Below are 17,989 nucleotides of genomic sequence, written 5' to 3'. Positions count from 1 at the left end.
ATAGAAATCCTTGGTTGCCTGTACTAAAAAAGGACATAAATGGCAGCTAACTGCAGTGACTGGTCAGAACCTCAAGACAAGAGGGCGTTGCAAGCATGCACAGTATGGGAAGAAAATATCGGTTGTTTCTTCAATATGCCAGGCTCTTTTCACGTTGCGGACGATTTGACAGTATCTTCAGTGGTATCTATTTGTTGTTCTGACAGGAACATGTAAATTCTTCAAGACACTATGGTCGTATTGAAGGAATTCTGCCTGAATTTTTGTCCCCCGAATGGCGAGCACGTGATGGTGGACATATTGAACATGGCGGACGTGAACATACTCACCAACCTTCGCCAGTCCCAGCCGATTTTCCTCACCTCCCGAGTCTTATCCCGCTAGATATGTCACCTGGCCTTGATCTGAACACCAATTGTTCTGTTCAAATAGTTGGACCAGATGTAGACAAACAGTGAACGGTAAAACTGGGGCTCCAGTACGCACACAATTTGTCTATACCAAAATCCTAATGTTATAAGCGCGGATGGATATTCCTCCCATCCCCGTGAGTCAGTTCATCAGGGGCAGCAGAGTCAAATATTCCTTCGCCAGTAAATGAGGTCCATAGGGTCATGTTATTCCAAGTAATTTTACCGTTCCCTTCCGTTTTGCAGCTTTATTTTTTAACAAAAATCTTCACATGCTTAGAATAGCGTTACTAGCACGTTTCTTCAGTCAATTCAAGCTGCAATGGTTTTGTTTTTATTTATATTTACACATGTTGTCTAGTAAAGGAGTGGCGTTGCCGCACTGCGGCAGTACACCTCGTGACTCAGTGGCGGGAATCTTTTAAAGCCCAAGTTGCACACCCCGGACCGATTCGGTTATGCATGTTACGTTTCCGGTATGCCATGTGTGGTAATAGTAATGAACATGAATGTGCGTCAGTTTCTGAGGCATTGCAAAAAAATCAGTCTACCAACCCATCGGAGATAATCGACTTATACTCCTTGCGCTAGCCGTGGCGACTATAGAAGGGCGTTTTTGCTTCTTATTACGTTATATTATATTATAGAAGGGCGTTTTTGTATCTTATTATGTTATATTATAGAAGGACGTTTTTGCTTCTTATTACGTTATATCATAGAAGGGCGTTTTTGCTTCTTCTTATGTTATATTATAGAAGGGCGTTTTTGCTTCTTATTATGTTATACTAGCACATAATAACAAGAAAAAACCCTTTCTATAGTCGCCACGGCTAGCGAAAGGAGTACACGATGGTCTCCGATGGCGAATATAGAAGGGCGTTTTGCTTGTTATGTTATACTAGTATAACAAGCGAAAACGCCCTTCTATCGTCGCCACGGCTATTCTTGCGTTAGCCCAAGGACATTATATAGTGTCCTTGGTTAGCCTGACCAAAATTTCTTTCGAGCAAAGTGATGCCGAACCCTACAATACTCAATCAAGGAGGTCTGATTCGGATTCAAAAAAGAATAGACCCATCCTGTCTGTCAAAAGAAAACCATGAAGTAGTTCAAGTTGTTCAACGTTGACCAGATAGAGAATTGCTGTGTCGTTTGAGCGTCTTGGAATAAGCGCACTTCCCGCCCCGGGCTGGGGATTTTCGCCAGGCTACGGCTAGAGACTTTGCGCGAGTTGCTTTCGCGTTATTTACCAACGCTGGAAATGGGCGGAAATGACGCGAACCGTGTTGAAAATTAGTTCAAAATATTAATCTGAGTGGAGATTTTTAAATTCAGAACATCTGCAGTTCTGGTGCCAAAATTCTATAATACGATCCTAAAGGCATAGACAACCCAAAAGCGGGTGCTATTTGTAAAATACCACATCTTTATGAATACAAAATCAACAAATTTACAACAAGAAAGGCAATAAAACGTATTGCCATGGCGACGATTGAGTGGCTATATGGTGCTTATTGCAACTAAGGTGCCAGGCCGCGTGGCTAATGGTTTAAATGTGTCTACTTATTATTAACAGTCAAGAGACATTTGACATTTTGACTTTTCTAACTACGCCACCCTATGTTATTATTGGTATGGTCTGATAACCCATGCCGTGACGGGGTCGGCTCTGTCCGCCCTCATGTCCCATGATGATTGCTCCGAACTCTCGCGCTCCGTTGTGTCTTTGAGTCGTCGCGTACGCGTTACACGAATGACGCTAATTATCATCTTCGACGAGAAGATTATGTTTTCGGTTACTCCAGCTGTTGGGTGGGTCTGTATGTATGTCAAGAGCATAACTTGAGAAACCTTGGATGGATCTTCATAATTTTCGGTAGGTATGTAGCGGTTGTGCAAAGAAAGGTCAATTTCGAAAATGGTTCACCTGGCGTTTTCCAACAGTACTGCAGCATGTGTGTTTGCATGTAGGCAAAAAAGTGACGGAAACGTTAATGGATATTCATGATTTTTGGTAGGTGAGTAGCGGTTGTAGGAACGAAGGTAAAGTTCAAAAATGGTTCCCCTGGCATTTTCCGTCGGTACTGCAGCGGGCTTTGCCTGTTTGCGTATTTGTCGCCAACAACTCGAGAAGCTGTCCATGGTTCTGCATGATATTTAGTGGATGGGTAGGGTTTACAGAAAGGAAGGTCAAGTTTGATAATGGGCCTTCTAGTGGGTACTTAAGGTACTGCAGCCGAGCTTCAAAATTTGAGGGCATATTTTCTGCAAGTGCTTTGGTCATGATTTTTATGTGGTAGATAGTTCATGCCACAGGAAGTAAGTTGTGTAAGTTAAGGCCCCCTAGCGACTTGTTTGGAATTGCAGTGGGTGTAACTGTTTTCAACTTCGGACATGAATAACTTGAGAAAGGGTTGACAGATCGTTTTTATGTTCGGTATGTAGATAGCTCAGATGGTGCTTTACATAATCAACGACTATGCAAATCAGGAGCTAATTGGCATATTAGTAAGGAAGTTTTTAAATCCGCTGCATTTCATAATGGGACTCTCAAACATGTGTGTCCCCGAAAACAGGTCATGTAAGCAAAGGCCTTGAAAAAGTAGGTCATATAAACAAATGGAGCACAGGACTACTTGCCAAGCAGAGGCGTGGGTCCGGCCGGTTTTTGACGTGTTCAGTTTAGGCACTTTTGTCCAAAGCACGTTGGCGTCATAACGTAAAGGGGACAAAATAGAAAGCCCGACAAAAACACCTTGATTGCAAGCGCGTGGTTAGTGCCATTGACACCGGTGGTGCGCGCATTGATTCCCTACGAACAGATCGCGAGAATTCTGCAAAAAAAGAATGGTCACGCGTGGTTCATGCCACTCACAGCCGGCGGTGCACGCATTGATTTCCATAAGGAAAATAACTTTTTTTTAAAAACTGTGTGTCGAAAAGAATCTGCATACCGTACCGTACATAGATCACTATGAAAGGCCTCGAATCAAAATGAAGACGCCTAAGAAAGATCTGCAGTGTCAAAAGCCTTACTCAAATATCACAAAGATACAAATGTTGAAATTCCCAGCTCGAAATTTCCAAAAATCACTTTCACGTCCAGTAAATAATCACGTCACAAAATCCGTACGCATGAAATTTATGAAATTTATGAGCGTCATCATTTCTTGAACGTATGGCACTCCATACAGTTGTCCTATGCATTTATTCATTTTACAAACATATATCTTTCGCTGACAACAATATCTGGTAGTGACAATAAAGTTGTGACTAGAAAGTAGAAACCTCTAAACTTTCTTTACAGAAAAACCATGCACAAGTCTCTTCCTGAAAACCCTATTTTTTGTACATAGAATTATTTTCTGTCCAATAAAAGATTTCTTGAACTAACCTCTAAGGTAGGAGAAAAGCTAAAATGTTTTAAGAACTATCTATGAATAGTTTTTACATTTATGTAAAATCTTAGTTTTCCTTCAACTTTCGACAAGTTACGATGAAAAATCTTTGCATATACATGTCATCTAATCGTCTCCTTAACTATGTAAATGTACCGGCAATACGGTCTGTAACGGTGAGAATTTCGGCGGTGAATTATACTGTGAGATGTGAACAATGCATGTGTAGTGTGTGCAAGGCGATAATAGATGTCGCTGTTTTTGTGTGCATAAATATATTGTTGATAGTGGACAATAGAGTCTGGAAATGTGAGAAACATGTGCGATCGCGCTGTTTTCTGGCGCCAGAATGAATTGTAATACAAAATTCACACAAAGTCTGAATACACATTTTCAGGGAGGTAGGCTCTGGAACACGAATTGGCGAAATTCGAAACACGAATTGCGCCACGTAGAGGCGCAATTCGTGGCGCGCAAACCGCCACCGGGGGGCTAAACTCGAGATCTCGAATTCGTCCACGCGGAAGCGGTAGCGCGAAGCGCAATACAAAACCGGCACTGACATGGCTCGCATAGCGCCACCGGGGGGCGAAACTCGAGATCTCGAATACGTCCACCCGGAAGGGGCATCGCGAAGCCCGCAATGTAGACATCATGAGTTACGTAACTATATGTCCAACCAGCGGTGGCAGCGAAGCGCATATTTACGAAACACGGACCCGAGTATCGTCTTGCGATTTAGCCATTCTGTTAAAATTAACTTATAATATATTGTAGTCAGCAATCGTTGGTTTGTTAATCACCGTTATATCAATAACATTCCGTTTTATTTGCTTTCACAGGACCTGGTTACGGGGCTGACAAATCGCTAACGCATTTATAGTGACAAAAATAGTGCGATAAGACGCAAGAATGAGACAGTATGTGTTCTTAGTGTCAAGAGAACTACCACTGAAAGTACATAGACAAGCACAAAAAAAAAACGTTAGTCCAATTTTGTCTATTTGTGAATTTGCTGCAAACTATGCCAGCACTATGATTGTCGATTCAAATCCAAAATGGCTACCACGCAAATATGATGCTATCCCAGCATTCTTTGCAGTGTGTAAGCAGACTATTTCCAAAAACATCCGAATGTTAACAAAATTGACAAGGTCGTCAGGTAAGTTAAAAATAAAGCGATTGTAGAAAAACAAAAACATTGTTAAAAAAACTGCTAAAAATATATAACGATACTCATGTGCATCAGTGATCTGGGGTTTTCCGTCGAGCATCCATATTCCTGACCGCCAAGAACAAGGAAGCGTGAAACATGAAGTTCGGAGGCTTCATGTACGACAGCTATGACTTCATCCTGGCGAGACCGGAGTTGGCTTGCTCGTTGACCTGGGAGTTGATAGTGCGGATGTCCACTGAAGCGGAGTAGCTGTCCATACAATACCCAAGTGAGCAACCGACATGGGCATTTGTTTCTTCCACTTGTTTATAAAGTTTATTGCAAGTTCATGTCCGTGGGCTAATAGACCCCTTTCCAAATACCGCGGCCATTTTGAATCCAGGCCGAGCGCACGTGGTTCGAGCGCGGGAAAAGTCAACACCCGGTAAGACCAAGCCAGCGGTAAGGCGTCCCCAATAGAAACCAGCGTTGAGTCATCTTCGGCGGCGAGATGTTCTCCTCCTCGGTGAAATCCATCCATATATTTGCATGGCACAAGTAGATGATATTGTTGTGGATACTTGGACTCGATATCGGCCAGTAAAACTGTACCTTTTCCACAGTTCATGCTGAAATTGTTACCCATACTCGATAAGTTAAATATGAAACAGAATTCGTAAATATGCACTTCGCTCCACCTCTGGTTGGACTCCTTGGTCTGTGCGTGTTTTGTATTACGATTAGCTGACTACAATACATCATAATGGCTAAATCGCAAGCCGTGTTTCGTAAATATGCGCTTCGCTGCCACCACTGGTTGGACAAATAGTTACGTAACTCATGATGTCAGTAATGTTGCATTGCGGGCTTCGCGATGCCCCTTCCGGGTGGACGTATTCGAGATCTCGAGTTTCGCCCCCCGGTGGCGCTATGCGAGCCATGTCAGTGCCGGTTTTGTATTGCGCTTCGCGCTACCGCTTCCGCGTGGACGAATTCGAGATCTCGACTTTAGCCCCCCGTGGCGCTTTGCGCGCCACGAATTGCGCCTCTACGTGGCGCAATTCGTGTCTCGAATTTCGCCAATTCGTGTTCAATGGCCTACCTGTTTCAGGAGGTAAAAAAACAATAATTTCCCACTGCATGTGTAAAACAGATGAAGCCGTGTCTAGCTAATATGAAGGCCCGCCTTTGAAAGCCGCCGTCAACTGTGTGCCCATGTAGAGTACAAATATGTTATACCAACATTTTCCTTGTAACTTTTATCATGTCCTGTTAATACATGTATATCCAATCTTGTTACCATTAAAAGTAATTTCGTCTCAGAATGGTTAGATACTCAGTACTTGTCTGATTAACCTCCATGTAATACTTGCCATATATCGTATCATGAATATGGAGTTCATATGGAGGACCTGAGTGCGGCCATGGCAGACAGGATGGAGTGGTCAGCGGTTGTGCATGGACTTGCCCCGTCCCCCCCCCGGGGGTCGACCGATGATGATGATGATCATGAATGAACATGTTGCAATGTCCGTGCAATTAGGTTCTTCTGTGAATGTGCGTAACTGTTAGTAAACAATTCAGACTACGCACATACACAGCGATCTGTTTCACAGTAGAGATAGAATTCAGTAAATAACTGATTGTAATCAAAATGCAACACGTTTTATCTCTAGATCCAGATATCCCATCAATATTTACGTACTAGTATTTTGTGGGTTTGTGATGTTAAGGGCAGAGTAGTTTTCCTCTCGTCTGGATAAATCATAGGCTATTATCTCCCTAACTCCCTTGTTATCATCAATTTCGTCACTTCCTAGCAGCTTCGCCACTTTCTTACATTTCTACACTTTTTCAGGTAATTTTACCGTCAGAACGGAAGAAAGGACCATTAGGCCTACTAAATAGTATTATATTTGTTCCAGATGCGTTCACGTTGGAAATAGTCTATGCGATGTTGGTTAATCATTCTGTTTTTATTTTGTTTTGTTTTTTCAACATATTGTCAAATTAATGTTACGTTCTTTTCTAACACTTAAGGTTCTGACATGTTTTTGTTTTGTTTAAGTTTTGAACGAAGCCATTTGTTTCGCCTACTTGGTATAGTCTTTGTTCCAGATGCGTTCACGTTGGAATATGCGATGTTGGTTAATCATGGGGTTCTGTTTTTGTTTTGTTTTTTCAGCTCATTGTCAAATTAGCTTTACGTTCTTTTCTAACACTTACGGTTCTGACGCGTTTTGTTTTGTTTAAGTTTTGAACGAAGTCATTTGTTTCGCCTACTTGGTATAGTCTTTGTTCCAGATGCGTTCAACTTATTGTCAACTTGCGTCCTTTACTAAACACTTTAGATTCTGACGCGTTTTGTCTTGTTTGAGCAAGGAGGTTTGAGCGCTAATTCAGATCCGATGGACATGCTAGTACTGCCCTCAGCCGCGATGCCGTGTGCACGCGCGACCACGGCACTGGTTTTGGGCGGTATTCTCGCGATCTGTCCTTAGGAAATAAATGCATGCACTACCGGTGTAAATGACAACTAACCACGCGTGTGCAAGGAAGGCCCGAAGTGGCCGTGTGCACGCGCGACCACGGCACTTGTTTTGGGCGGTATTCTCGCGATCTGTCCTTAGGAAATAAATGCGTGCACTACCGGTGTAAATGGCAACTAACCACGCACGTGCAAGGAAGGCCCGAAGTGGCCGTGTGCACGCGCGACCACGGCACTTGTTTTGGGCGGTATTCTCGCGATGCACGCGCGTGCACGGCCGCGAGTAATCGACCAATATCGGGTACACATGCCTTCCTGGAGCTACTTACTAGTCCTGTACCACCAAATGATTTTCACCCTGCCCCTCATAACTTCCAAACAGCATGGTGTATGATCAAATTTGCAGGGGGTGATAAGCATGTAAATATTAATTACTATCAATAATAAGCCTTGATTATTTGGCGAAGATAATGTGTTCGTGGAACTCTAGTTTCTTGATGAATTCGAATCTTGATTCAAACAATCCTTCAGCCCAGATTTCCATTCTGAGAAATGCTCTAGCAGAGACGGACAGCATTAGTGGTTGGTCCCGGAAAGTGCAATAGGGGCTGTAGCCGCTGTACCGTGTGCGAGCAAACTCCGAGAGTTGGCTGTACGAGCAACCTCCATGGAGGAGCTCTGCAGCCTGCCGGCGAAGATTTGGCGGTTCCACGCACTATGAATGTATACACATGGTTCACGTCACGTTACGTTAACGAAAAAAGGGCTTTACAGAACGATAAACCGGACTTGGCGGCTCCACGCACAATGAATGCATACACATGATTCACGTCACCATGAAGAAAACAAATTACTCCTCCATGGAGGGAAGTTAAAGTACGATAAACCGGACTTGGCGGCTCCACGCACAATGAATGCACATACATGGTTCACGTCACCTTGAAGAAAATAAGTGGCAATTACAAATTATTGCCATAGCGAAGGTGTCTGGGTTGATCTTACTTAACTGTAAGGAAAGTACCAACGTAGTTCTGCCAAAAATTTGTTCAAAACGCACATAGATATCAGAAAGGCATCTGCCAATCAGATATAGAAAGGCACCATAACTCGAGGAGTTCCTAGCAGATATCTAAAGGCCGGAGCACACTCTCGTTGTAGTGTCCTTTTTCTGCCATTTTTAGATAGGTGGAGTGAGAATCTAGGCCGGAAGTTTGAAAATTCGGTTTGCTGGGGCTCCTATGATCGTTTCGGTTGTTATTCTAGCTCTGCAGGATGTTTTTTCGAGGAGCTACTGTTGTTTATCCGACACCGCACCCCTCCCCGTAAAGCGTGCACTACGGTAGACTGCCCAAGCGGTAACAAGTTATATATCGTTCCGTTACAAAACATTGCCTTTCTATATATGCTTGGATCTTCTCAAGTTTTGCCGGGTGTTCACAGAGGTTGCTTGGTGGGAGGCATGATGTTCAGCACGTCCTTGTGATACTATAGTAGACTAGAATGGCAACATTTTCGGGAAAATGCAGGATATTCCCCTCCCATTACCTACACCTCAAATATGACATCCTTAGCATTGGCTGTAAGGGTATTATGAATTTTTGCATAAATCATGCAAAGGAGGTCTGCATTAGCATAATTTATGGTCAGGTGTGTTCACCTTTCCTAAAGGTACCTACATCTCAAATATGACATCCGTAGCTTTTATGGTAAGGGATATGCATAAATTATGCATAAGGCAATCATTAGCATAATTCAGGGCCAGGTTTTCTGACCTTTCCTAACGGTACCTACATCTCAAATATGACATCCGTAGCCTTTACAGTAAGGAAAAAACAAGTTTATGCATAAATTATGCAAATGAGGTCCGCATTAGCATGATTTATATACAGGTGTGTTCACCTCTCTTAAAGGTATCTACATGCCTGTACGGTGAGGCATATGCATAAATTATGCAAACGAGGCCCTCATTAGCATAATTTATGGCCAGGTTTTATGACCTCTCCTAATGGTACCTACATCTCAAATATGACATCCGTAGCTTTCACGGTAAGGGATATACAAGTTTATGCCTAAATTATGCAAATGAGGTCCACATAAGCATAATTTATGGCCAGGTGTATTCGCCTTTCCTAAAGGTACCTACAACTTAAATATGACATCCATAGCTTTTACGGTAAGGAAATTTCAGGTTTATGCATTGATTATGCAAATGAGGTCACCATTAGCATAATTTATGTCCACATGCATTCACCTTTCCTAAAGGTACCTACATCTTAAAGATGACATCCGCAGCTTTTAGGGTAAGGGAAGTACAAGTTTATGCATAAATTATGCAAATGAGGTCCTCATTAGCATTATTTATGTCCAGGTGCATTCACCTTTCCGAAAGGTACCTTCATCTTAAAGGTGACATCCGCAGCTTTTACGGTAAGGGAAATGCAAGTTTATGCATAAATTATGCAAATGAGGTGCTCATTAGCATAATTCATGGCCAGGTGTGTTCACCATTATTTAAGGTACCTACATCTCAAATATGACATCTGCAGCTTTTACGGTAAGGGAAAAACTCAACCCCTCAAAGTGTATGGTGATGCTGGTATGTTTCATGCGGAACCCCCCTCCCCGACCTATGCTGACTGTCAGAACATCAACACTTGAAATCGTACTGTTCGCTAAGATCTTGGGGGTGATCTTCCAAGCTAACCTGAAATGGGGGGGGGGGGGGACGCCCGCGTCAACATGATGGTCAACAAGGGGAGCCGCAGTACCTGTTGCGGGTATTTAAGAGACATGGTCTTGACACTACAGACTTGACACTAGTCTTCGTTGGCTTTATACGGCCAACTCTGGAATATGCATGCCCTGTGTGGCACCCAGGTATCACTAATGCCCAATCCCGAGCGATTGAGAGTGTACAAAGAAGAGCCTGTCGTATAATTCTCGGCCCCATCTTTGTTAGCTACAGCATGTCATTGAACCAATTGTCATTGCCATCTCTACGCAACAGACGACGTTTGCTAATTTGTTGCCTCCAAACCGTATGAGTCTCCATGGCAAGAACCTTTGATAGGTCTAAACACCAGATAACGCAGTTCAAATGTAGGACCGCTAGATATCGTATAGACTACACTACCTTACCTGGTCGACCTACTCAATGACAAAGTGTTGGCGCCGCAAAAGAGCACGTAAACGAGTACGCATATATTTCAAATTGAGTATTGTAAGTATGAAATGTTTATAGTATGTATCTTTAATGCTTTTAGACTATTTTTGTATGTAAACCATACTTCACTTCAGCCAATGTAGGCTGCTATGTATGTTTTGTCTTGGGACGCAAATAAACCATTCATATACTTATGCTTCATGTCACCCCACGAAAAATTCAAATACTCCACCATGTATATACGTTCAGTCATCACAAAAGTCCGGTTCTCATCAGGAAAAGGACATGTACACGTCTGCTTGGGCTTGGAAATGAACAAGGCTACACAAAAATAAAGATTTGGGGCGTTCGGCACGAACGGAAAATCAGATCTTGCGACCAATGCCCGGCGCCCAGCGCTGTGATTGGCAGGCGTGACGCCACTTTGTTATGCCGATTGGCCGATGTGATGCCATAAACTAGAGTTCCACGACCTCATAGCTTCGCCAAATGATTTTAACCTTTATGACTGTCGTATAAGGAGTGTTTCCCATCAATTATAAATCATAGCAGTTGATCGTCTTCACCCAAATAACAGAAGGTTATGCTAACATTTATCATTTATGCAAATGAGGTCCTTATTAGCATAATCTGACTCAACAATGTTCACATTCACATAACTTCCAAATGCCACAAGTTTGAAATTGCCATCATTTACCTGTATGGAATTAAAGTAGTTTCTCATTGAGTATGCAAATTAGGCCTACAATTACATATTTTTTATCTATCAACGGGGGATATAAGTACGTAATTGCACAAAAAGATTCGCCCGCGTCCATCCGTCAGAAACTGTGGAAATGTGCAATCTAACTGACAAATATTGAACCCAACACACCACAGCAATATTCTCTACTCGATACAAGTATTTATATCGCTCAATTTTACCAAAGATTGTCATCGATCCTTGAGCATAGTGCAAACAGAGCTCACACTGTTCAACCAGTCCCATAAAATGTTACCGATCTTAGCATAAAAAACGACCCCATACGTTAGCGGACTGATGTTAACCTTTTCGAGTGGCATATCATAAATGTTTTCCATACATTATGTAAATAATGACCTCATTTGAATGAATTATGTCAGTTGATAATCTTCTCTACCCGAATTACAAAGCAGTTCAAAGTATGGAAGTCTTATCTTAGCAAAGAAGACTGTTGTAGCATTTCCTCATGAATTATATGAATGAGGCCCTCATTTGCATGATTTATGTCTGATAGTGTCCACATCTACTTAACTTCCAAATGCTGCAAGAATTAAATCCCCATCAGTAAGTCTAGTATTTTGCCATTGATTATGCAAATTAGATACTCATTTGCATAATTGATATCTATCAATATTCCCGTCTTTCTCCCTTATATACATGTACTAGTATGTCACGTGTCAAGAGTCCTATAAGCGGATATGTACACTTTCCTCATTAATTATGTAAATTAGCTCCTGATTTTCATAATTAGCATATTCGTGAATCATTACTTCAACTATTTACATACCAAATATCACAACGATTCGTCAAGCCCTTCTTGAGTTATTCTAGTTTGAAACGAAATCGGCTCCTGTAGTTCCAAAAAAGCCGCTAGGCCAAGGCTACATGCCTCTGAGGAGCTATCTACCACTCAAAAAAGATGACCATAGCGTGTTCAGAACACAGAAATGCAGTACCACAGAAAGCCGCTAGGGGGACCAAAATGAGAAGACCTACCCACCTTCTTAGTATGAGGACAATCCATCCTGGCATTCTCGATTTATCGTGTTTACAGAAACACACACACACACACACACACACACACACGCACACACGCACACACACACACACACGCACACACACACACACGCACACACACACACACGCACACACACACGCACACACACACACACGCACACACACACACGAGAACGCTGACGAAAACATAACTTTCTCGGCGAAGGTAATAAGATTGCTAACATACACTATAAGAGAATTTCTTGGTACTTACAAACAAAGTAGTGCTTAATTTTGTTGCATGCCGGCAAGTACTGGCTAAAACTGATACTGAGTTAGACAGAAAAAGGGTTCCAACGGGAGTTTCAAACTAGAAATGAAGGGTTATTTGCCCGTCATCAAAGAACAATGGCTGCTGGCTGCCAATGACCTCATGACGTAACCATGCATGATTGAGTATTGGCCACGTATGGAGGACAAAGGTCGCCTGCACACCTGTTCATGCTGGCAGGCATCAGACTGTGTAAACCCCACACGCCGGAAAACGCCCCTTTTCCCGTCCACCAGAAACCGACCCTCCCCTGACCTGTCGACACACCGTGTCTCGCCTGCTCCCTGACGTGTTGTCGATGAGTTGGAAGGACGACGTTTGGAGGCCGGACAGTTCCGAAATTCCCGGCGGTAGAGAACGAGATGCGTCCGTTGACGAAGTGAGTTGTTTCAGGTTCCCATCTACCTGACTCTACATCCACTATCTTTGCATTCCTTTCGTTGGCAAGCTTACCTGGACATAGAATAATGCACACATATATAGACAAAATGGCCACTAGTATTTCTATATATTTGCCGATGAAAAGAAGCTTATTTGAGTTTTATCGAGCTGACAGACTGCAAAGACAAGATTCAGGAGGAAAAAGAAAATAGACATAATCATAAAAGAATTGTAAATATAAAAGAGAACTTCGAACTTTAAAGAGCAAGCTTCATTTCTGGTTAAACATTAACCACGTTTGGACCATTTCCGTCTCAATGGACAGATATGTAGAAGGAAAGATAAGTAGGCGTTCGCCAAATATTCTGGTTTCATTGTCATGTTTTGTTAAAGCTGTTATGCAACGTCGAAGGGCTATAACAGCAAGGACCGACCAAATACGGTTAATAAATATTTACTCTTACTGAAAAAATTTGTCAAGGAATGTACAATATACAGTATTTTGGAATGGTTGTCGCCCTAACTATTCAGTTAATGATCGCTTCTCACGCAAACAGGTCAGGATATAAGCTAATGTTTTCCTCACTTAACTGTTATAAAATATTCACGACATGTACCTCAATGCACAGGGCGCGTCAGAACACGCGACAAGTGGCAAGCAAAAATGGCGGGAATGTCAAAGTCACGGTCTTTCCCCGCCGTTCTACAGACTTGCCCTTCCTCAGTATAACTGTTCACCCTATCGATTTGTGTAGACTGTGCGGCTGGTCTAAAGTTTGGCCTTAGATATTTGATGTTTACTGGTTCCCAAAAACCAAAGAGACTTTAGACGTCTTGTATACATAAACCTAAGGGGGAACACCCCAATTTAAGTTGGGGTTTCAATTGGAGGCTGCACACCCTCAAGTCTAGGTACCGTCTCTTCCAGGGAAGCAAAGTAACTGTGTATGGGATGAAAGCATATCCCTTCCGCTACAAGACCAACTGAGTTTTGTTTCTGCAACCTCTCTAATTTTAATAAGAATTAGAATAAAAAGACATTTCACGTCAAAAATGATAGAAGGAATGGTAGGATAAAACACTTTGAAGAATTTTTCCTATTTGCATATCTGGGAATCTTCCTTTACATATTTGTGAATCTCTCCACGCGACCACACTACCTCATCCCTGTGAGTTAGTGTTGTCTACTAGTATGTCCTGTTTTGGGCGGCGCCTCAGGGGCGGGCCTAATGGTATATAAATATATATATATTGTGTGCAGTTTGCAAGGATTCTAGGAATTGTACAGGAATGTGAAAGTCCACGGGACGATAACTCAAGACTGGCTGGATGGATGGATTGTCATCCTATTTGGTAGGTGGGTAGGTCTTGGATTTTGGGCCCCCTAGCGACTTTCTATGGTACTGCAGGGGAACCTTCGCTTTTGGAATCTCGTGCTCTGAACATGTTATGGTCCTGGGTTTTTAGTGGTGGATAGCTCTTTGTTGGGAAAATAGGTCCTGTAGATTTGGACCCCCTAGCGGCTGTTTTGGAACTGCAGGAGCTGATTTTGTCTCAAACTTTGAAAGAGAATAATGCAAGAAGGGGCTGACGGATCGTCATGATTTTTGGCATGTTGATAGCTTAAGTGATGATTTACATAATCATACATCAATTATGCAAATCAATATCTAATTTGCATGATTAAAGAGGAAAGTTTATAAACCAGCTGCATTCAAACACATATGTAACTGATCCTTCTCAGTAACTTGATGTACACTTACTTTCGTCCTGAACATCGCAGCGAAGTGATTCTGCTTGCCACACGTTCTGCAGCTCTGTCACGCTTGCAGGACACGTTTCGGATGCCTTATGTTTCCTGCCGCATCGACCACACTGCTTGTCGGTCTAGTATACTTCGGGGTGCTCCCACCACCACCTCCTGACGCTCTGGCTTTCCGTAGCTACGGACGTCCTTGGTCTTATGGGGAACAAAGTGATAAAACAGGAACACTACCAATGACAATTGCCTACACTGGAAGACGTCGCCACACGACTAGCTGGCTCAAAATACTTCACGGTTGTAGATACATCATCATGGTTGTAGATACAAGGTCAGGGTATTGGCAAATCTGTCTAGGCGAACAGAGCTCCAGGCTGACGACGTTTACCCGTCTTCCCACTCAGATGGATAACATCTTCAGTCAACTTGGCATAGCACTATATTTTTTGTCGCCTCCCCCTTTTGGAATGTTGAGAAAATAACGGAAATGTTTTAACACGAAGACAGAAGTTGTTCCAAGTTTAGCAATGTTACTAAACGTTACAATCAGCTGTGCGCACTTCCGGTGGGATAGCATTTAGTCCAATTAAGTTATTTTAGCACAATCAACATCTAATTCCTCACCGACGTTGTGACTACCTCCAGCTGCCTTCATTAGAATATGAACTCCTTACAGCTAGGAGAAAGCGGTCACAGATATGACGTCGGTGAGGTAATCAGTGATTGTGCTCAAAGAACTTGACTTGTAAATGGCGTGCCGACCTGATGAAGTTATTCACGAAACATGTCATCTTGCTATCGTGTTATTAACTTGAATGTCCTCAAGTTTGATGCTATGTTTCTCCAGAGCCCCAGGGCACGTGATGACCTGACCAGTCCGGAAGAGAACAGGAGAAGGTGATGTCGTTTTCACTGCCTACGCAAACATCATGTTACCCTCAAATATCAGCGGGATACTATAGTAGTTTGTGTCTCGGAATCCTTTCCATTGACTCTATATTTCTAGGACCACATTTGAATAATCTATGCAGAAACGTCATATGTCATATTGTAGGTGTAGGTAGCTTTAGGAAAGCTGAATACAACGATATGTACGTTATGCAAATGAAAACATCTTTGCATAATTTATGCGGAAACTTATACTTCCCTTTTGGTAAATAAGGAATATTGGAGGTGTAGGTAGCTTTAGGAAAGGTGAATACAGCGGAAAGTGTGTTATGCTAATGAAGACCTCATCTGCATAATCTATGCAGAAATGTCATATTTTCCTTACGGTAAATGCTACAGATGTCATATCAGAGGTGAATGTAGCTTAAGAAAAGGTGAATACAATTGAATGTGCGTTATGCTAATGAGGATATGCAGAAACGTAATATTTCCCTTAAGGTAAATGCTATGGATGTCATATTCGAGGTGTAGCTTTACGAAAGGCGAATACAACGGAATTTGGGTTATGATAATGAGGACCCAATTTGCATGTATATCATTAACGTTTTTAAAGGCAATTCTTTTAAGAGACATTGGCATTTACAGAACCAGTCAGTATAGTCCTGAGGAAGCTGACAGTCATCAAAACGTCGGCTTGAATAAAACACTCGGTTGTGTGCAAAGAATATTGTTCTCTAATGAATTACCACCCTGATCAACTATTCACGGATACATGATATTTGTTTTACCTCAGAAGAAAACTCGTGTTGAATCGAATACGAGGCGAGCCGTTCGGGTTTGAGCTGCAGGTAAGGACATTTGGTGCTACCGCAACACTGACGTCAGGAGAACACCAAAGGTAAAGAAAAGGGTGAAGTGAGAAAAATAAATCTCAAAGGAGAACAAGAGATGGCAGGTTCTCAGTCGAAAATACTTTCGCACCCCAGTAGAGTAGTAGCTAGTCGGTCTTTTTTAAAGTACTGGGTAACTTGAGTTTCACGACCTCATACCTTCGCCAAATGATGTTGACCTTTTCGAGTGACATACCATAAATGTTTCTAATTGATTTGGCAAATAAGGTCCTCGTCTGCATGAAATATATCAGCTGATCATCTTCTCTCTTCAAACACCACAGGTTGTTCAAAGTATGAAATAAGGTCTTCTAAGCATAGAGGGTTATCGTAACATTTTCTAATAAATTATGTAAATGAGACCCTCATTTGCATGATTTATGTCTAATAATGTCCATATTTACTTCCCTTACAAATGCCACAAGAATGAACTTCCCATCATAGTATCTTCTCGTCAATCTCAGTCACATATATCACATGATTCATCATCATCATCATCATCATCATCTTGCATACCCCCATATAACCCCACGAGGCGCAAAGTAGGGGGGGGGGTCCCAGGCTAAGGCGGGCAGGCCTCCAGCCTAGCAAGGTAAGACTCAACTGTGGGAGCCGTCACAGGCAGAGCATTCCACTGTGGAATAGTGCGCGGAAAAAATGAATGCTTGTATGAATCTGTCCTAGCACTAAGCGTTTGAAATTTGAGATTGTGACTCCCCCGGGTGCGCCCCTGAGCTGGCTTTAGTAGACTGTCTGTGTTTATCATGATTATTAACTAGTTTATAGAAAAAGGTGAGGCGGGCGTTCCTCCTCCTTTCGGAGAGAAGGGGTCACTGCAGGTCATTGAGCATTTGTGTCACGCTGCTAGTCCGCCGGTAGTCATTTAGGGTGACACGGGCGGCCATGCGCTGGACGGCCTCCACCGCCTGTATCCCTTTGGTGGTGTACGGGTCCCAGACGATGGCACTATATTCCAAGTGGGGCCGCACCAGCGCTTTGTAGCAAGTGGCCTTGACCCTAGATGGACAGTGGGTCAAATTGCGCCGAATGACCCCTAGTACCCACCGGCTTTGCTAGTGGCGTGTTTGACATGGGTGTCCCACCGCAGATCGTCGGACAGTTGTACTCCAAGATAGGGGTGGGACTTGACACCGGTGAGGGCTTCTCCACAGAGGGAGTACTGTGTAACTATCTATATAATATTGTCAAAGGTAGATGATATCAACAGGAGATACAATAGGGAGTCGTATATGTCAATTATACAATTACATGATGAGGAGATGAATGTCTTATACAATCAAATCGCTATTTCACGCATTCTTTTTTGCATAGATGTATAAATATATTGGCCTAGATATACAGATATTGTTTCAGGACATGACAT

General features: G+C 42.6%; 2 protein-coding genes across 7 annotated transcripts in view; one reads left to right on the top strand and one right to left on the bottom strand.

Annotated features, from left to right (window-relative positions):
* Nucleotides 1-984, bottom strand: part of LOC136420466 (la-related protein 4-like) — a 58,480-nt gene extending 57,496 nt beyond the window's left edge. Inside the window, exon 1 of one of the 6 annotated variants that reach the window (XM_066407406.1) lies at nt 334-984. The gene's annotated coding sequence lies outside the window, so the exon portion shown is untranslated. Of the gene's footprint in view, nt 1-329 lie in introns of all 6 variants that reach the window. The other 5 variants (XM_066407407.1, XM_066407405.1, XM_066407409.1 and 2 more) reach the window with 5 other exon arrangements.
* Nucleotides 985-12,835: 11,851 nt separating this feature from the next.
* LOC136421137 (uncharacterized) overlaps nt 12,836-17,989 on the top strand; it is a 10,112-nt gene continuing 4,958 nt past the window's right edge. The window contains exons 1-3 of the mRNA XM_066408289.1: nt 12,836-13,063; nt 15,675-15,724; nt 16,509-16,563. Of these exons, the coding sequence (XP_066264386.1) occupies nt 12,983-13,063; nt 15,675-15,724; nt 16,509-16,563 (186 nt within the window). The 5' untranslated portion in view covers nt 12,836-12,982. The remainder of the gene's footprint in view (nt 13,064-15,674; nt 15,725-16,508; nt 16,564-17,989) is intronic.

This window comes from Branchiostoma lanceolatum, chromosome 15 (genome assembly GCF_035083965.1).
Source record: "Branchiostoma lanceolatum isolate klBraLanc5 chromosome 15, klBraLanc5.hap2, whole genome shotgun sequence".
NCBI lineage: Eukaryota > Metazoa > Chordata > Leptocardii > Amphioxiformes > Branchiostomatidae > Branchiostoma > Branchiostoma lanceolatum.
The sequence above is the reverse complement of the archived record's forward strand: the minus strand, read 5'-3'. Positions and strand labels throughout refer to the sequence as shown.